Here is a 21,776-nt window from a genome sequence, read left to right on the forward strand (position 1 = left end):
GAGTTCTTTCAGAACTCTTGGGTGAATGCCATCTGGTCCCAGTGACTTGTTAATGTTGAGTTTATCAATTAATTCCAAAACCACCTCTAGTGACACTTCAATCTGTGACAGTTGCTTAGATTTGTCACCTACAAAAGCCGGCTCAGGTTTGGGAATCTCCCTAACATCCTCAGCCATGAAGACTGAAGCAAAGAATCCATTTAGTTTCTCCTCAATGACTTTATCGTCTTTAAGCGCACCTTTTGTATTTTGATCGTCAAGGGGCCCCACTGGTTGTTTAGCAGGCTTCCTGCTTCTGATGTACTTAAAAAATATTTTGTTATTACCTTTGAAGTTTTTGGCTAGCCGTTCTTCAAACTCCTCTTTGGCTTTTCTTATTACACTCCTGCACTTAAGTTGGCAGTGTTTGTGCTCCTTTCTATTTGCCTCACTAGGATTTGACTTCCACTTTTTAAAGGAAGTCTTTTTATCTGTCACTGCTTCTTTTACATGGTTGTTAAGCCAGGGTGGCTCTTTTTTCGTCCTTTTACAGTGTTTCTTAATTTGGGGTATACATTGAATTTGGGCCTCTATTATGGTGTCTTTAAAGACGGCCCATGCAACTTGCAGGGATTTCAGTTTAGTCACTGTACCTTTTAACTTTTGTTTAACTAACCCTCTCATTTTTGTATAGTTCCCTCTTTTGAAATTAAATGCCACAGTGTTGGGCTGTTGAGGTGTTCTTCCCCCCACAGGGATGTTGAATGCTATTGTATTATGGTCACTATTTCCAAGTGGTCCTGCTATAGTTACCTCTTGGACCAGCTCCTGCACTCCACTCAGGATTAAATCTTGAGTTGCCTCTCCCCTTGTGGGTTCCTGTACCAGCTGCTCCATGAAGCAGTCATTTAAAGTATGGAGAAATTTTATCTCTGCATTTCATCCTGAAGTGAAATGTTCCCAGTCAATATGGGGATAATTGAAATCCCCCACTATTATTGGGTTCCTAATTTTGATAGCCTCTCTAATTTCCCTTAGCATTTCATCATCACTATTACTGTCCTGGTCAGGTGGTCGATAATAGATCCCTAATGTTATCCCATTCATACGTCCACTTTGCCTCAAATAGGGATCCTAGGGTTTCAAAGCTAACACAGTAAGCACAGGGAATATAAGGAAGGACCTCCTATCTGGTATCCCTCACCAGGGCCATATCTCACTTCACTTATGGTTCATACTATTGGGGATGCTGGGTACTGTGGGGTGCACAACATGCCACAAAACTCACCTCCTTTGTCCTATCAAGTGTAAGATCACCCTCCCGAGTAAGATTCCTAAGAATTCACCACGCTTAGCTACCAAAAATTTCTTCTTCATCACGTGAAGCAGCTGTGATTCCCATGTACACCATCTCATCCTAGCTATTATAAGGCCTTTTAGACTTTCCTCTGAGGATAGCAGAAATGGCTGTGGAGGTAGTGTAAGAAAAATGACACAATCTGAGACCGGTAGACCACATTGCCTCTTACACATTCATAACTCAACATAACAAACTTCTCCTTTGTTGTGTGCAAAAGTGGTTGAAGTCCATCTACTGCCCAAGCAAGCACCACATAGACATGACAGCCTAAATTCTTCTAGAATTCCTATTGTCATTAAATTTGTGGAAGCATCCCAGTCAGGTGTGCTAAGGTTCTCCATTTTCTCTACCTCCACCCATGAAAACATTAGAACAGATGTGTCCAGCCTCAGATGGGGAACATGTTTGGACCAATAGCATAATCATTGTTTATCCACCTTCATATCAGTGTCCTAGAATGCAGGTGATTCATTTGGCTTGTGTAACCTTTTTTTGCCCTGTGATTGAAGGCAAAACCATTTAGATAGTACAAACACCAGTGTGATATTTTATATGAACAGGCAAGGAAGATCCTGGTCTTCCCTTTCTGCAAGGAAGCTGTCCAACTGGGGAATTGGTCCATTCATCACCAAAACTCAGTCTTACACGTCTGGGTCTGCAAAACACTGTAGCAGATAACTCATGTAACTATGGTTATCATTCCAAATGTATTTCACAACTGGGGTCACCTATACATAGACTTGCTTGCCATTGAGAAGAAGAGAAAGTGTCTTTCCATTTGCTCCACAGAATGTTGGAGCCCTGGTTCTCAGACAGACACATTCCTCATCCCTTGGTCTGCTGCGTGGCTGTATGCTTACACTCTGAAACTTCAAAACTCAAGAGTTTTGAGGGGGATCAGATAAAAGTCTGCAGAAATTATTTGTTTAGCGCCAACTGGGCCTAGGTATTACTGGTACCCGGAGCTCCATGAAACTCTTGATTCAAGCTCCAATAACATTACCTCTGAGTCCCAACATAGTTTCCTAGCACAAAAGGAAAAGTCTCCATCCAGACTCAGCCTCTTGCTATCTCAGAGCCTGGATGCTGGTTGGTTAACATAGAACTTGTTCAATAGATATGCAGAACATTCTGATACAAAGTAAGAGGATTGTACCAGAACAGCTGGTGCAGCCAAGTGGAAAAGATTTTCTGTTTAGGCAAAACAATGTAACCTATCTCCCATAGAGTCTGTAACCTTTCCCTCATAGAGGCTCTTATTTTGGAGTATCTTGTCATTAAAAGACACAGTGCTTTCTATAAGCTCTATTAGAGTTCACCCAGGCAGCTCTATCAGCACACCATCCACCCATATAGGGTCACACTATATCAGGGGTTCTCAGACTTTTGTACTGGTGATCCCTTTCACAAAGTAAGCCTCTGAGGGCGATCCCCTTTATATATTAAAAACATCTTTTTATATATTTAACGCCATTATAAATGCTGGAGGTGAAGCAGGGTTTGGGGTGGAGGCTGACAGCTCGTGACCCCCCATGTAATAACCTCATGACCCCCTGAGGAGTTCCAACCCTCAGTTTGAGAACCATTGCACTATATTTTCACACCCTAAAGTGTCTAAATTCCTTGAAGGCCTAATGTATGCTTCCACTGTTACAGGAACACCCTCTGTCCTGGGATCCAATGTCATCCTAGTTGTATTGATGGCCCTTCCCCTGTGAGCCTACAGGCTAATTGCCAGCTAGGAAGATATTATTTATAAATATAACTTCTGAAAGTTTATTTTTTCAAGTAAGTTTTAAGAGCTGTTCAGTAACTTGACACAGGGTGTGCACGTAATGAATTTTTGCAATATGTATGTGCAATACGATGGAGGGATAAGGGGAAAATACAAGGACAAAAGTATCTCTAAACTAGGTTGTTGTTTTAATGAGAAATGACCTCCACCATTTGATTAATATGTAAATATAACTTAGCCATATTGCTCAACATGAGCGTTAACAAGAAATAAGTGAGGGTCAGAAAAGATAGATAAAATAGCAATAGCAATACATAGCATTGTAGGGAGAGGAGAGGCCAAAAACTTTACCTTCCTAAATCTGTTTTTAGGCACCTAAATTAGTGTGCTGCCTCTTCACAGGAGGAGTTACCCAGTGATTCTATACTGGTAGAATCTGAGACCTACTTAAGAACTACGCTGAATATTTTTTAAAATATACGAGTCAAACTAACTGTTCACATTTCCAAAATACAAACTGCAGTATTTCACTGTACAGTTCGTTGTAAAGCCCCCACCCAACTAGGAGGTTATAACAGTCCCAGAGTACAAATGTTTGTTTTGGGTATTTATATGTGCCTCATGATTTTGAATGTATTTATCCTGGAGTAGGGGTTATCATCTCCCATTTTATAGATGTGGAGCTGAGGCACCAAGAGACTAGATCACTTGCTCAGTCATATAGGAATTCTGTGTTGGAGCAGGGACTTGAACCTTGATCTTCCAAGTCCTAGGCAAGTACTCTAACCAGCAGAGTACCCTTCTTCTGAATGAAGAGGTCTCAGTTCTTTTGCTGTGAAATAAGTTATATAATAGTTCTCTTCTGACTTTGTGTTACTGTTGTCTCCAAAGTGCGTTTGTACCCTATTGGTATGATATTTATTCTGTCAGCCTCTTGTTGTATAATACCCAATCATTCTCAAGTTCAGAGAAAATTGTTATGCAGCTGGACATGAGTTATATTCATAGTTTGTACTATTAGAAGTAAGCACATTTAAAATACTTTGAAACAGACTTGTGGCAACATTTTATTGCATAAAAACTTTGAATTTTTTAACGCACTCATTTGGGCAAAGCATTTTTAAATAACAAACCACTGTTTATTGGACATTGTAGCTGATGACCTGAAAATGTGCTTCACAATGACCTGAAAATGTGGCGACTTCTAAATACAAGAATATAAATTGCTGTGGAATAGTATTCAAAAGCTATTTTGTTTTTTTCAAATGCTCTCTTCAGTTGATAAGAACCAGGAGTTTTTATTAATCTTTTCCTTGCTTTCAAAAGCCAGTCCTCCTTTTCCTCTTCCTTTTTTTGTTTGTTGGTTTTGTTTGTTCACGTTATTGACCTTAATACAGTTGCAAATGTACTGATATTTACATGTAAGGCAAGGATAGCATGCTCATTAACACTGAACTCTTGCTAACAGAGCAAGTCTAAATGTAAATATTATGTAAACCAGAAGCTCTGAGTTTGAAGAAAGATCCTTTAGGTTGTCCCAATATGTTTTTACTTCAGTAATAGACTGAATTTGAGCTTAGTGCTGTTTCCAGTCTGTTAATTGACAGGGTAAATACTTGCTGCTGGGGCATTTGATTAAGCTTTCACAGATTTAAAAGAAACAAACAAAAAAAACCCCAACCATTGTTACAGTCCCTTTTAGATATGACCTCGAATGGGTTATCCTGGGGCCATTTGTTTGATTCCTTGCAATACATTGTATTTGAACCCGAAAATGCTTTTAACATCCGATAACAAGTTAACTATGGAGTCTCTATTAATAACACTGATTAAAACAAAAACCTCTCCTGACTATTTTCACTCATTTTACACAAATTAAAAACAGTTTCTGTTTTACATATCATTTGCATTTTGGCTCCTTCCTGAGGTTGAATGAGTGACAGTTAACTGAAAAATGGAATAATTCCGTTTATCGGCAAAGGCAAGATTGCAGATACTTACATATTTTTAGAGTTTGAGATTGTATTAAGTGTAGCTAGGGGAAGGAAACTTTTTATATGTGGACAAGTAAATACAGATAGGCAGGCTTTTTATTATTCTTATTATTTTGTTTTTGTGAGCTGTCACTTAAATTAAAAACTACACTTTGACTTAAAACAATTTTGCTCCATTGATTACTTGTATCAGTTTAAATCCTATTACAGTACTTCATTTTGGCTCAAGATTTGCTGGAAGTTAGTACCAAAGTGTGACACAAGTTTTCAGTGCCTTACTGATACAACGCTAAGCAGTCCTGATTAGTGCCAGAGCATTGGGAATGTGAAATGGCTTCTCTGATGCTTCCTAGGGCTTGCTCAAGGAGTTTCTTTTAAAAAAATGAAATGTTACTCTCCTAGGAGAGTGACTCAATATTGTTTGGATTCTGCGGTATTTGTCAATCAGTTGAAAACCAGGTGGAGAGAAAATATTCACTGGGTAGTACTTGGAAACCAATTTCTTAGAAATACACAGTATTTTTATTTCCTGCATTTGTTTTGGAAGGCTAAATTTTGTATTAGATGACAAGCTAATTCTCCTTAATTAAAATTCGTTTAAAATGTTTATTTTAATTGTAGAAGAAAAATGCTGTGTTCATGCCACAGGGTAGAGTGCCTCTTAGGGTAACTTCATGATCCAACACAATTAATGTATTTAGCTATCACAGGGTTGTAAAGAAATTTACCAAGAAATTTAGCTCTGGGCTGAAAACTATAGGCATAACTAAGGGTATGCTCTTAAACCTTTAGTCTAAAATTTGCTGGATGTTAATGATAAAATAATTAAAAGGTAGCCAATTCTAATAATGAGTGGAGTTTTTCTGAATTTTCTTTCTCCAGTAAATATTTATGCTTGCTTAAGCCTAGGTTCTTTTCCTTATAGAAATGTTACACAATAAAATTGAAATGACAGCTCTTGCCTCCATGCCAGTAATGCCAGTCTCCATGAACTGCTTGTTCACATTTTCAAACAAGCACCTTCCTGATTTGTCTAGTGTTGCCCTCATGCCTAGGAAGTGCTTCTAATAAACTTCTGTAAAACCACCTCATTGTCTGCCTTCAGTTCCCTCCTTTTACACTCTCCTGTGCTGTGAGTCCTACCAAAAAAATGGACAGTGGTTAGACAGATGATGTATTGAGACCACTGCCTATCGTGCTAGCCAGTGTTGTCTCATTTCCTTGTGCTCCCACTGTCTTTCTGTTTATATCTACGTGGTATGTTTTGTCTTTAACTTGGATTTGTAAGCTCTTTGGGGCATGGACTTTTTATTTTTTTTATTGTATAGTACAATAGTGTTCTGGTTCATGACCGCAGCACCTGGATGCTACTGCATTCCAAATAATTAACATGAGTAAACAATATTCATAAAATTTCCAAAATTATATTTAAGGCTTGATTATTGAAATCTTATGAGAACGATCTACTTTTTAACAAAAGGTTAAATCCAATCTCTTTAGTGTGATATAGTTCCAAGTTTGAGCTGTAATTCTTTAATGTACCCTTCTGTCTCTTCTGTCCTCCAGAGAACGCCGCAGAAGCAGACTTGTGGCTTCTTAACAGTTGCACGGTAAAAAGCCCAGCTGAAGATCACTTCAGAAACTCAATTAAGTAAGTTGGTCTTTTTTTTCCAAAGAAGCCCAGTAATATTTATCAGTGAAAAGTCTGTGGTTTTAAAGGATACCTATTTTCAACCAAAAAGTAAATCCTCCCCAATGCAGAGCAGAGGAGAAATGTGAGTTTGAATTTAATGATGATCTATCCACCGAGAATAGATTTGTGATTGGTAATGTGGTAATTTTCTAATAGCTGTTTTGGGGATTTGTAAATGTTCAGTAGTACACTCACTGGGGGGAGACAGCTCTCCTGCTACTGCGTAATCTGAGAGTTTCCATATTATTTTTCTAAAAAAGATTTTACAGTTTTTTTAAATATTTTTTTTAAAGTGGTATGAATGACTAACCATCTTCCTCTACCCCATTTTTCTTAAATGACCAACAGTGGGTCCCTTTAATTAAATAAAATGTGTTCTGCAAAATATTTAGAACTATACATTTTTGTAATATTTGCATGCAGAGGTGACGCATGGCGGGGTATGCAGGGTCACATGCCCTCCCAGATTTGCTGCTTGGCTTGTACTGAGCATGCTCATACGGACTGAACATGCTCAGTAACACTGCCGAGGCCTGCTGTCCTTCCTCTGCAACGCTGCTATTAGCAGGTAAGGGTTGTCTTTTCTTAAATGTACTTATTAAAAACTGGTGAACTGAAGACCTGTCTTTACATACAGAGCGGTAGCTATATAAATGGGAGACACTCTCCTGTCAACATAGCAGTGTCTGCGCTGGGGGTTAGGTCGGTATAACTATGTTGCTGAGGGGTGTGAAAAATCCACACCCTTGAGTGAGATAGTTATACATCTATATAGGTCTGTACTGTAAACCTGGCCTAAGTATTCTGTAGTTAACATTGAACTAGTCTTTTGAAAGTATATAGTGTTATCATCGATGTGTTGGTCCCAGGGTAAGGTCAAAAGACAAGCCTGGGAACTTAAATTCCTTGACTTTGCTAGATACGCAAAACCGTGGACTGAATTTATGGTTTATTACAACAATCTATAACCCACTTAAACCCCAACCCACAGCCCTTTTTTCCTTCCACACACTGACTGGAGAAGTGTTAACAGACCATTTCACCTTGAATGGTTCCTTGAAATTTGTATTACTTACGCTAAACACTCTGTTCTGCCTTGTATTTAGCTGTGACACTGATGTTTCCCAGACCTGAAGAAGAACTCTGTGTAAGCTTAAAAGCTTGTCTCTCAGAGAAGTTGGTCCAATAAAATATATTATATTGCCCCCTTGTTACTCTACTCTTCTGAAAGAGATTTTATTTTAATATGTAGCATGTCCTGTCAGTGATGCAGAAATGTGGTTTGTGGTGGTAGACTTGTTACCTTTTGAGTTCAGCAGAAGTATAGCTTTGATAAGAATAAATAGAAAACCTGAATGGTCACAATTGTGATGCGTCCAGTGTAAACAAAATGTGTTGTCCTCTATTATTCATAGCTCTTACATTTACTAAACAGTCATGTGGATGCTTATGGAATGATTTGTTAGGTGTGGCATGTAGCTTATTGATGAAATTGGCAAGAGACATCTAATTCTTACTAAGCAGCTGGCACATTTTAGAGGAGGGAAAAAGAGGGAGCTATATTGAAACTTGCTGCTAGCAGTAGCAGCTTCCCAGTACTGTACCCTGGAAGAGAAACTATTTTCCCATAGTAGGTGGAACAATTAAAATAAAAATATTCCTCCTGTACCCAACAGAGAAGTTAATTTCCTGACTGCCAATGCTGTGCGCTGCAATGAGATTAGCTTTTTGTGTTGCCAAGAAGAACTCTGTTTTCAGAATACCAGTAGTTAGTGTGCTTTGGGTAATAACTACATCTGTATGACCCCTCCCCCCTAAATCGCCCCTATGGTCCAGTCCAGCAGTTCCCAGTCAGGTCTCAGACCTCTGGCCATCACCTGTCTGTGAACAAGAGTCCTTGTCCCACTCCAGTCTGACCACAGTGTTTTAAGACTGCACGGCTTCCTTACACTGTGATATCACCAGCACGACAGTCTGTCTAAAGGCTAGCACCTGTGCTTTGCTTTGTCTCTGGGGGCTATGAAAAGTGTATTGCCAGCAATTACAAGTTACCACACAGCTCTTTCTAAGCAAGCGCATGTATTCTTAAGGTACAAGTGTTACAGAGAAAACTTGTAAAATAAGCGATAAATAGATTTAAACATACACTAAACATACCAGGAGTCACCCATCAGTCTTATGGGGTCCTAGTAGGCCAAAGTCTTTTGAATCCTGCAGCAAGAGTTGGGGTCCCTTTGGACAGAAGATGTTGTCTGTTTGGTGGATCAGAAAGTAGGCACTGTCAGTTCTAGATCACCGTTTTATGCCAAAAGCCCTTCCTTTGTCTGTTAAACTTTGAATCAGTATATGCAGACCGCCCCAGAGTGCGGTACCTCTCTAGAGTTGTTTAGTCTGTGTCTTGCTTTAATCACCCCTCACTGTTTTAGTTCCTGTATAAGCGGTGGTAACCCTCTATGGAGTAGAACATGATCATACATAAACCATTATGGGCCCTAAAGATATTGCATGTAATGGCAGTTAGTGTGCATTGGGTAATAATCTTGTGTTGGCCAACTAACCAAGACAGGATCTTTTCCAGTAAAATTGTGGAAGTTTCTATTCCAATTACCATATATCAGAATTGACAATAATGAGGGGGTGTGTTACTGAATAAGCTAGTGAAAGAAAGAGGGACTTAATAAAAGTGAATGACGAGAAACATTTCCTGACCTTTCACTTTTTTTTTGCTATATTAATGAGCTCAATTTTGTTTGTAGCAACGGTTCCACCCTCACCTCTGATAAACAAAACTAAAACATTGTCATTCTTAGTTGACTCTGTGCAGAGATCCATTCTTTTCTTATAGCTTGTTTTCTGCTCTTGACCTTTCCTCATTCTGGGGAAGGAGAACTTCTGCTTCTACAGGATTGTTTTGTAACCACCACAGAAAGTTGTTTCAGAATTCTCATAGAAGATTAGGGTTGGAAGGGACCTCAGAAGGTCATCTATAGTCCAACCGCCTGCTCAAAGCAGGGCCAATGTCCAGACAGATTTTTACCACAGTTCCTAAATGGCCCCCTAAAGGATTGAACTCACAACCCTGGGTTTAGCAGGCCAATGCTCAAACCACTGAGCTATCCCTCCAGTTGATGGGGCTGTTCAATATATGTCTCAGATGCATCTCAGAAATGGTTTTATGGAACTTCCTTGTATCTTATGGTGAGAGAATAAAGAAGTGGTGGAGAACTAATGTTTATAAGCATTAGAATCTTTCACAAATAGTCTTCTGAATGTTATAGCAGCAAACTGAGTTAAATTTGGGAGGGTTTTCAGACTAGCTGTTTCTCTGTCATGTCAACAATTCTGTCTGCTAGGTTGTGGTCATGGAGACCTTTGTTTTTTCAGAGTTGTGTAACAAACAGAACATTGACCAGTCTGTGCACTGCCAATGCTGATATACTTTAAGGGAAACAATTAATCACTCAGTTTGATAAGGTTCGTCTGTCACAGGAAAGATTCTGCAGCTTGGAGCTGAATGTTGGATGCTTGAGTTTCAACTAAAACACTGAAGGTGCTTTATACAATTTCTAATTTTCATCATACACACACGGTCAAGTTTTATGGCTTCTGCAGCAGTTTCTCCCATCTGTCTTTTCTTTGCAAATACAGATTATTGGGAATACCAATCCCATTGATTCTAATCAGTGGCAGCACATTCCCACTTGTGTGATTAATTGAGAAATGACTGAAAAGCAGATAACTAAGATTGTATGGCCAAAGATTATGATAGAAATCAACCATGGCAATGGCAAGCTGATTACATAAAGTTATCTGTTTTTTTCTAGGATGCTAATTTGGAGCTTTTCTCTGGCAGGCCATATTATTAACAGTTCACTAAGCTCTATGATAAGAGTCACAAAAGATATGCATATGCTTACAGGAAGGGGGCAAGAATTTTTTTAAGATGGCTAAATGGAAAGATTGAATGGGTTATTTGAGCCAAACAAAGTATGCTTCAGAAAATGGAAATCCATCCCAAGAGAAGTCAATAAAAAGGAGCCTAAAACAAGACACGTAAAATGTAAACTGGAAATTAGGAGAGACAAGATGGAATTTGAAGAGCAAATAGTCAAACACAAGAAAAAAAAAGTGACAAGAAATTCTTTAAATATATATAAACAGCCTGCAAGGAAATTGCTGAATCTGCTTGACATTGATGGCTAGGGAGGAAAGGGAGCAAGAAAAGAGGCTAGAGACATTGCAAAGAAGCTAAATCAGTTTGTGTACTTGCAGTACAATGTGACATCATTCTGTGGCAATAACCCCTAAATTCTGCTGCATTGTTAATTTATTCTGTCACCGTGAAATACCCTTCATTCCCAATCTTCAGTGTTCCCCTCAACTCATGATTGTATGCGTAATTCCACTTTCGTAAAGGGAAACCTTGCCTCACCAATCTGTTAGAATTCTTTGAGGGGATCCACAAATGTGAACAAGAGTGAGTATTTGGACTTTCAGAAAGCCTTTGACAAGGTCCATCACCAAAGGGAAAAGAGAAAAGGTCCTTTCATGGATCAGTAAATGGTTAAAAAGACAGGAAGCAAGAAGTAGGAATAAATGGTCAGTTTTCAGAAGGGAGAGAGGTAATAGTGGTGTTCCCAAGGGATCTGTACTGGGACCAGTGCTCTTCAACATATTCATAAATGATCTGGAAAAAGGGGTAAACAGTGAGGTGGCAAAGTTTGCAGACAATACTAAATTTCTCAAGATAGGTAAGTCCCGGGCAGACTGCAAAGAGTTACAAAAGGATCTCACAAAACTGAATGACTAGGCAACAAAAGGGCCAATGAAATTAAATGATGTTAAATGCAAAGTAATGCACATTGGAAAAATCCCAACTATACATACAAAATAATGGGCTGTAAATTACCTGTTATTACTCCAGAAAGAGATCTTGGAATCATTGTATATAGTTCTCTGAAAATATCTGCTCAATGTGCGGTGGCAGACAAAAAAGCAAATGGACTGTTAGGAACCATTAGGAGAAGGATAGATGATAAAACAGGAAATATCTTAATGCCACTATATAAATACATGGTACACCCACACTTGGAATACTGTGTCCCATCTCAAAAAACGTATATTAGAAATGGAAACGGTTCAGAAACGGGCAAAAAAAAATGATTTGGTGTATGGAACAGCTTCCATATGAGGAGAGATTAAAAAAACTTGGACTATTCATTTTAGAAAAGAAAGAGATGACGGGAAAGGGGGGGAATATGATAGAGGTCTATAAAATCATGAATAGTGTGGAGAAAGTGATTAAGGAAGTGTTATTTACTCCTTCACTTAACAAAAGAACCAGGGGTCACCCAAAGAAAATAATACGCAGACGGTTTAAAGCTAACCAAAGGAACCAGGTCTTTAAACAATGCATAGTCAACCTGTAGAACTTATTGCCAGGGGATGTTGTAAAGGCCAAAACCATATCTGGATTAAAAAAAAATTAGATAAGTTCCTGAAGGATAGGTTCATCAACGGCTGTTAGCCAAGATAGCGAAGGATCCAACCCTATGCTTTGGGTCACCTTAGCCTAGGCCTCTGACTGCCAGATGCTGGACGATATGGGATGGATCAATTGATGATTGCCCTGTTAATTCCTTTGAAGCATCTGGCATTGGCTGCTGTCAGAAGACAGGATACTTGGGTAGATGAACCATTGGTCCTGGCCCAGAATGGCCATTTTTATGTTCTTATATTCAAATATTTTCACTACGCTTCATTTTTAATAAAATAATCTTAAAATATATATTTTATAATTTTAAAGGAAAAATATTTAAATCCACTCCAATCTGTAGTATTTTAGTTAGAAATTGGGTAGTAGGCTATGTCAACACTATGGCCCTTACAGCAGCACAGCTCTACCGTGCAGCTGCGCCACTGTAAGGTTTCATGTGTAGTCGTTCTATGCTGGCATGAGAGCTCTCTCCAGTTAAACTACTCCCAACTAGCGGTGGTAGCTATGTGGGCAGGAGATGTCCACACCAGTGCTTTTGTCAGTGAAACTTATGTCGGGCAGATTTTTTTTTCACACCCATGACTAAAGTTTTGCCGACAAGTGCTAGTGTAGGGGAAGCCCTAGTTTGGCGTTGACTAGTATACTACTATTAAGATTAACTGTGTAAATTCATTCTACCAGGTACATGATTGCATCATTTTACCATCAGGAAAAAAGCCATATGTTAACTTCTAGTTTACTGAGTTTTAGTTATTCTCTTAAGACCTGATAATCATCAGAAAGCTGCTTTTTTCTGCGCTGTTAAGAAAATGATTGATTGAATGGCATTTTTTCTTACTGCAGGAACTTTTTATCACATACCATTATCTCAGTAGTGTTAAAATGAGTAATGAGAACCATCAGCCTCTATTAATATTTTCAAATGTTGAAAGTTAATTCTGTGGATTCATTTTCACAGTGTAGTTACTATTGAACTTCTTGACACAAGTGAATGAGTACTTTTCTGAGAGTTTAGTAAGAAACATTGCCCAGCACATCCATTAATCAGATTATATAGAAAGTAAGCCAATTATGTTGACACATTTTTGGCATACATTCAGTTTAATGCAATCAAACTGCCTGTAGATTTGCATTGCCTTTTGGACATCTTGGTCTCAGTTTGTAAAGAGCTGATCATTGTAGAGTTACTCAAATAGCATATAGAAGATTGCATAGTAATACATTTCCAGGAAGGACCTGCAGTCCTACAAAAGGAAGGGATAACCTTTTTGTTCTTTGTGAAGGACCCATCTATCAGTCTGTAATGGTTTATCTTCTGTGCTGCAGTCTGGAGCAATTGTTGGATCTAATCCAGCAGCCTCTGGAATACTGTGTTCTGACTCCCCTTCACTGGACAACCACGGTTGGACTGAACTCTTTCTGAAGTATCAAATAAACTTTGGCTGCAATTTTCAAATGTGGATGTCCTAAATTAATCCTCTAAATCCACGTTAAGCACCTAAATAAGTGGTGGGATTTTCAGAGGTGCTGAGCATCTACAATTCCCAGTGATTTCAGAGGATGTTGTGGGTGCTTAGTACATCAGAAAATCAGGGCAGTAAATTTTGTGATGTGGATATTAAGGACATAATTTTCAAAATTAGATATGCACAATTTTTCACATAATTTGTATATAAATTGGGTAAATGCTCATACAAATGTCGGTTATGTGCTGCCTAGTCACTTGAGCACAGTTTTGTGTGCTTTTTTACATGTGCTATTTTGAAAATCAAGAGGGTCAGTAGTTATAGTTAGATTTTTGAGTGTTAAGCATCGTAGAAAATGCCTTACCATCTCTCACTGGGTTTCAGTTGTCCCCTATTATGTCCTTTTTTGTCAGGATGGATATGACTGAAAGGATTTTAAAATGCAGTGTTTAAAAAAGGCTTTGTAAAATGTTAATTAAAATATATGTATGTATTTTGTAGTTTGTTTATATATAAAGTGCCTCTGAAAATGTCAAAATTAAAATTGCTCTGCTGATCAAAATGGGGACAGTTTCTTTCAAGGCCTAAGTGCCATAATGTCTCAGATGTGGTTTTTCTTAAGTGCATTCACGTAAGCTTGACTGAAGTAACTTCACATTGCTTGGAGGCAGACAGTACTAAAGAGTTTGTGATAGTTGATGAGTACCTAATGTCTTTGTAACAATTGTTAAGGCTTTCTGCATTTTTTAAAAAGAAGGAACTTGGAAATAACTGACACTTTTTTTTGTATTCTGTTTATCCTGGAAAACCAGACATTATATCTTGAATAAAGATCTGTATGTCATTCTAGGAGCTATCAAATATCTGAATATGTACAGAATTTTCTTCTGCCATCCCAGCTGATGTTATCAGTATTTTTTTTCATCCTATAGTCTGACATCTCAATTAATCATAACTGAAAGACATTTTAGGGAATGGAATTTGTTTTCCTTCACAGACTACTGCATTATTGCATGCTCTCTTGTGCCATCTGCTGATTGGGCCTAATAAAGCATAACTCTTGCCTGGATTAGCTTGCCAGGCTGGGACAAATCATTTTATAAACTGGAGTTTATCTGATCACAGAGACAAACTGAGGCACTGAAAATCACTGGTCACTTTTGAAAAGGTAGGTCTTTGTTGTAGCTTCCCCTCACCCTCATACACAGCGCCTCTTCTATGTATTTCAGTTTGGACCTACATAAGGAAAGCACCTATTACAGACTCTGGGCAACTTGCACATATCTTCCAAATCATACAGATTTTCAGTGTCTCATGATCTAGAGGTAGCCTATGGTAGTTTATAGTACTATTTGATGGATGACTTTGGAATGAAGTTCTATACCTTTAACCCTGTCTTTCAGGAGTAGTGACCAGAATGTATCTGAAGTTGTGGGTTGGTATTGTAATAATTCAGATCCTCCTGAATTATTATTGTGCCTATATTCACAGAATAGACTGGAATTTCTGGAAAAAACGAAATGGATGAAATGTGTGCACATGCAGTATGAAATTAACATTGATTGGATGGAAAGTCAGGCAATTCAGAGTAGAAGCTGCAATTATCCTTAATTAGACTTGTGTATGGTATAAGATGTCAGTTATTTTCCTGCTGCCAATCCTAGTGGGTGTGTGTCTGGATACTCTTTCTTCTGGCTGTCATTTTGACATCTTTTGGGGGGAAAGATGGATCAGCAGTAATGTTGTTCATATTTTCTCTTTTTTCATAAAAGATTTTACTTTTTAAAATCGTGTTCCTTGAAGAGCTTTCTATTATACTGTGATGCTTCATTGCAAGTCCTTTCAGAAGGTTATTTGTATTTCTGAATCAAAACCAGGGAATAGTTTGGGATGTTTTTCATTTCTAATAGAAAGTATGGAGATCAAGACTGCCCTGCGTCCCTCTTTTTCTGCTTAGACTATCTCTTCTATTCTGGGTTGGCTGCAAGACATGACTCTTTATTTTAGTGCACTTTAGAGCAGTCTGTAATAACAATAATATTGATGTAATATGTAGGAATGACAAATGTTTAGAAGATTATCTGATCTTAGCTATTATGATGTCAACTTAATTTTCTTTAGAATATAAAATTAAGGGTGCCATTTTAAAGGTGACCTAAAAAGGATTTTATAAAACTAAATTTGTGCCCTTTTTTACTTCCCTTTTTATTACATAAAAAAGACTAGAGCCCTGCCTGCTTTTTTTTTTTCTGAAATGAGCTCTAATTTTTTTTTTTTTTTAAAAGAGAAGAGCTCTACTGTTTTTTGCCTTACAAATACAAGAAGTGTCATGTCTTGGGACTCTCTGGTTTTGCTAAAGGATGTTCTTGGTAGCCTTAGAGCCTTTGTTGAGATGTTTATATAGAGGAAGAGAAGATGGTCCAGTGGTTAGCTTGGAACTCATGAGTCCTGGATTCAGTTCCCTCATTCTACCAAAGACTTCCTGTGTGATTGTAGGCCACTGACTGTCTCTGTGCCCAAATTCCCCAGGGGGATAATTGTGCTCACAAGGGTGTTGTGAGGATAAATATATTAGACTTTGTACTGCTCAGGTACTTGGAATGGGGGTCATATAAGTACCAAAGATAGATAGATATGTCACTTTATTTGAAGGTGATGAATAATAATAATGCTTATTAAGCATTGGTGTATGCTTTAAAACACCATGTGCCCAACCCTGCTGAGAGGAGGTCTAGATAAAATGCTTGAAGCTGCCTGTGCCCTGATTGTCCTAGAGCTCATACTGCTCCTACCACTGGTGAAGGCACCAGTGGGAAAATTTATGGAAAAGTCTAACATAAACGAAGACTCAGTTGTTCTGCTGTCCACCTCTTGACTCAAGTGATGGCTTAACTCTTGTACATCATAAAGAAACAAGGGCGCACATCCATTTTTTAAAATACTTTATAGGTCACCTTTAACAATCATGCAAATGAGTTAAAATATAATGAGAAAACGTAAGCCATATACATATTACAGTGTTGTTGTTAGAGAGCCATTTGATGGCTCTTACAGCTTCCACACATGCACATTTAAAGGAACATACACATACATATATAAAGCCATTATTAGATGGTTCTCTCAGTCATATACATTTATAATGCTTATGTTTTTTACTACACCAGCTCTGCCTTGAATTCAGTGTACAATCCTGTCAACAAATTCATAAAGGAAATACATCTTTTTTGTTCTGTCATAGATTCCAGTGAGAGCTCTCTCCCAGCTTCCCATTAGCATTGCTGTGAGGGGAAGCCAAACCCCAGTGCTCTGGAGCCCTGGGGTGTCTTAAGGTTTTGGAGGCACAGCAAGCTGCAAAAATTCTATTAATCTACTGTGTAACTTTAGTTGGAGGTAGGGAGAGTAAGTATATTTAGCATTTGAGACCTAAAAACTTGTTCAGAGATAGCAGCAGCAGTTTATTCTTATCTATTTAGCTTCCTTACAAGTGAAATTAACTTTCGGGAAAGCCTTCTTTATTGTGAATATCTTTGCATATGTAATATGTATAATTCATCTCTATACATTTCTATATGGCTCCACTAAGGAAAAAAATGAGCTCCACGTGGAATTAGAATAACATTACTAATTCTTTTAAAAAAATCTTTAAAGACTGTTTTCTTTTATTAATAAGTTTGGTGTAATAACTATATTTTGATTTAAATTTTTTTCACAGTAAATTGTAAGCAGTGGAGAATTGTTAGAAGAGGGAGCATAAGCCGTTCAAAGCTTGGTTTCTGCTTATGTTATAGCTCAGTTTAGCACAAAAGGATTATTTCCATTGCATTTTTATGAGAAATGCCACGAGCATGCTTTTTATCGTATTTCATAGGGATGCGCAATTGCCTTGAGGCTCAGTGTTCAGGGTAGAGATGAACATTTACATTGATAGAACAGCTCCAAGGATGAGTTGTTGTAATGAGTACTTAGACTCCTCATTCCCCTCCTCCCATCCCAAGGGGAAAAAGTTCCTCTTCAGAAGTCCAAAAGACTGTTGGAGGCTCTAAAGCTGAAAAAATCTGCGTGATGAGTTTTTTAGAGCAGAAGTCAACTTTAAATGTTCGTTTTAACTGAAGTTTCTGGCAATGTCACTACTAGTTCTACCCCTTCATTGTTCTAGAAGGCCTTGGTTAAAATCCTTGATCCTCCAAAGGCACAAGCACTCCTACGTTCAGAAAGGCTTTGGTAGAAACCCACACCGCGTTCTTTGTGGGAGGAGAGAGACTCTTCCCCAGTATACAGGAGTTGACATAAATCTTTTAAGAGTCCCATTGAGCCAGTTCTCTGGAATCCTCATAGTGTGTATGCAGTGTTCAGATCAGAACATAGCCTAAGAAGCCCTGAGACACATAAGTAGAAAAGCCTGTTTGAGTCTTGCATTGTTTGACGTATGAAAGTCTTGCTTGTAGGATATAATTTACATATAGCAGTTTCATTTTTACTGTCGGAAGAGACTGCAGAGACCTAAGCACTTAACTAAATTTTAGCTAATTATAGTATTTGAAATGAAGTTCATGATGTAATGTGATTGCATTCTTTTTTTAATAAGGTATAAGATCTTGGGTGTAATCTATACATGTATCAACTGCTTTTAAACACTTGACTGTTTCCTTAGTTACGATATGATATGTATCACTATGCAGTAAAGATGTTTCTTCAAACTTTCCAGAAAAAAACCCAACAAATTTGTGTTTTGCTCCTAAGTTTTCCATTCAGAATAGCTATGATTATGCATGCCACAGACTAGGCTAATATGAATACTTTTAAGTATTTATGCTGTTTGTTTACTATTTGGACAATGAGAACAGACTAGTCAGTTTCACTGTTACCTAGTTGATTTCTAGCTCAGGCTATGTCTACACTTGCAGAGTTTTTGTGCTGTAAGTTTCACCAGTGAAAGAAAAGTGCTGGTTTGTGTACTCACTTAATTCCTCAGGTGTCAGTGTTTACACTAGCAGCACTTCCCTCTTGGATGAGAGCAGCGCTGTAGGGCAGCTATCCCATAGTGCAGCTCTCTTGATAGGTCTTGTGGGAAGGGGGTGGTGAGCGGAAGGCATTCTGGGTCCCTGCTCAGTGCCCTGTCCAGCTCCAGCACTGCTTCATGTCTCAGCAGCCCCATTACTTTCTTGTTCCTTTCGTGGCATTTAAAAAAAAAAAAAAAAAAAGGCCCTGGTGTCTGGCTGCTTTCCCTGCCACATTTACAAGCAAAGGGAAAGGGAGTTTCAAACTTCCTGGGGCTTACGGGGGAGGGGCGGAAATCTGTTTACCTGGCTTCAGAGAAGTGGAGATGCTGGCCAGAGTGGTCACTTTTGAAACTGTGGGATATCCTTCGGAGGCCAAAAGATGTTTACACCGGTAGAACGTGTCTTCACTTTCACAACAGCGCAAAAATAACAGTGGTAAGAGCTGTCTGTCTATTGTGAAGGTGGTTTTCTTTCACCACAAAAAATCATTAACAAGTGTAGACACTCCCACGGTTTTAGTGCAAAAAAGGGACATTTTGCACTTAAATGGCAAGTGTAGACATAGCCTCAGTTCTAAATAGTGCTATTTCTGGGTTGCAAATGCTGCAGGGAAAAGTTTATTTTAAAACAAATTTTCATTGGACCAAAAAACTTCATAGAAACATTTCTATTGATCTTGTAAAAAGTTTGCAAAGAAAAGTGTTCATGGGACATGAACATTGCAGATGAAGATCTTCATGTTAAATTCAGATGAGAAGAATCTTTTAGCTTTATGCTGAAGTGGAATGTAGAGTACTTTTATGATAGGTGAAGCCGGTCATTGAGAGGCCAGCAAAACCAAACAAATATCATGTGTTCTGCAGCACAAATGACAATGGAAGGGAATAGAGAGCGAGTTTTGATCATGTTCTCTTAATCCTATGTGCAATCTTGTTATTGAATAGATAATTGTCCAAATGGAGGTCAGATTTATCTTTTGGCTGTTGTATGAGCAATTATTCATTTTAATTTTATCACATGATCACTATATAAATGGAAAAGCAAGACGTTCAGGTGATGAACCCTGTGTAAAATATATAGTTAAGTTCATTAGGTATGTAAGGTACCATAAAGGACTTTGATGCACCCCGAGGAAAAATGTTTTGGCTGGGGCTGTTTGGCAGTGCCTAGAAATGTCAGGGTTACTTTACAAGTAAATAGGAAACTCTGGTTTGCTATGATCACTATTGATGAGTATGAGGAGATATGTCTCTTTACATTATAAAGGAAGGGATGCTGGGGAGGAAAACCAAAGTTTATATTATATTTTGGTTAAATGACTTATCTAATCATTGTTTTCAGTGGATATCTGAAGAGCTATATTAGTCAATAAAAGATACTATCATCCAGGTATTAAGTTTCTGGGGTTTGTTAGTTTATTTTAGATTATTCCTTCTCCTACAACCATATCCGGTATATAAAAAAGTTAAAAGTTGCTGAAATGAGGTTGCAAAATGCATGAAGTGCTTTAAGAGAAGAAAGTAAAGTGTTGAGTGTTTTTTTTCCCCCTTTTATCTTCTGAACACTGAAATTAAGATGATGATGAACTGCATGGTTAAATGTGCCACATGACTGACTTCTGAAAAGGAGGTTTGAGTCTGTTACAGATTTGTGCACTCTTGTTTAATGTTTAACAGGAAAAAAAATCACTGGGTTGAGTTACAAGAATAGGGCCTTTTAAAACTAGATTTTAAACTCTGTTTTTAGATGTGGTAATCTTTAACATGAACACACTGAGTGCTGCTTTTAATAGCTAAAGTTATTGCTGAAGTAATGGTCTTTTGGTGGTGGTGCAATGGTCTTAAAGTTCTATTCCTCAAGCTATTGACACTTTAGAAGAACTTGGATAAACCAGTAGAGTTTTTCAGATTTTCCTTCAGCTACCTGTCTGATCTTCAATGGCTAAAGATTTTTCTGACAGATTCTTCGAGAAAAAACAAAATGCAAGGACATCAGAGATTAATTCTACCCCCTGACCTTGTATTGCTCAGTCTGAATATTTGAATTGTGAGCTGTGGCTGTGGTTTCTTAGTTACACAGGCTGTTGGAGCATCAATGTGTTGCAAACATTGTTTACAGACCCTGCAAATCAGATAAGTTTATTGTGTATACAAAATAGAATTAAAAAAAAAATAAATGGAAATAAATTACAGTCCGGTGATAACTGGTGCACAGTAACTCTAAACTTTTGACCCTGAAACTTTGGGTTGTTGAATGAGAATGATTTGTGTAGTACTTGATCCTTGTTTCTGTTCACTCCAAATGAAGACAGAAATATACTAATACTTCCTACAAAACTCTAAAACAAAAATATTGTAACAATGAACAGCTACCCTTAAATCATTTTTAAAATTGCATTTTCACAAAATAACGTAAAATAAATGAAAGCTGAGTAATATTCTTTCTGAATTAATTACTATTATTTTACTGTTAAAAGACAGAAAACCCCACGTACAATAGCATAATTTAATTATTTATGGACTCCTTCCAATAGCAATCAATTTTAAAAAGTACAGCAAAAGTAAATTTCAGGTTTGCTCAGTGTTTCTCAAACTGTATTCTGCCAAGCGCTTACTAGCTGTTTGTGGAATCCTTGCTGGTCGTATATGGTGCTGGCTACTCCTTTTTTCTCAGACCAGTGAGAAGTTCACCAGGAACTGCTGGCAGAATCAGAGCCAGAAGATGCCAAAGAGGCCAGAGTTACTTCTAGGGAAAGGGGGACAGAACTGGAAACTGGGCAGAGAGATGTCAGGTGAGTTTAGAGCAGATGTGTGATTGGGAGAATAGTTGAAGGGGGATAGGGGAGAGAGGTATGGGATTCGTTTTTAAAAAAATAAACCAATTTGATAATGTTAACTATACCAAATATACTGGGAATTGTTGCCGTCCCAAAGATGGTATGGTATTGAGAGTTGAAGGCTTGTGAAAAGTGTGATCAATGAGACTCTATTAAGAACTGGACTACTCTGTGATAAAGTTAGAGGGTCCTTGCTTTAAAAATAATTGTCCAAAA

The 21,776-nt window shown here is 38.0% G+C and overlaps 1 protein-coding gene across 2 annotated transcripts in view; it reads left to right on the forward strand.

Annotated features, from left to right (window-relative positions):
- CDKAL1 (CDK5 regulatory subunit associated protein 1 like 1) overlaps positions 1-21,776 on the forward strand; it is a 640,704-nt gene that overhangs the window by 118,586 nt on the left and 500,342 nt on the right. For both annotated transcript variants that reach the window (XR_007772820.1, XM_050942303.1), the window contains exon 5: positions 6,635-6,719. Coding sequence is in view for 1 of the 2 variants with exons in the window: in XM_050942303.1 (XP_050798260.1) it covers positions 6,635-6,719 (85 nt within the window). In the remaining variant the exon portion in view is untranslated. The remainder of the gene's footprint in view (positions 1-6,634; positions 6,720-21,776) is intronic.

Source organism: Gopherus flavomarginatus, chromosome 2, assembly GCF_025201925.1.
Source record: "Gopherus flavomarginatus isolate rGopFla2 chromosome 2, rGopFla2.mat.asm, whole genome shotgun sequence".
NCBI lineage: Eukaryota > Metazoa > Chordata > Testudines > Testudinidae > Gopherus > Gopherus flavomarginatus.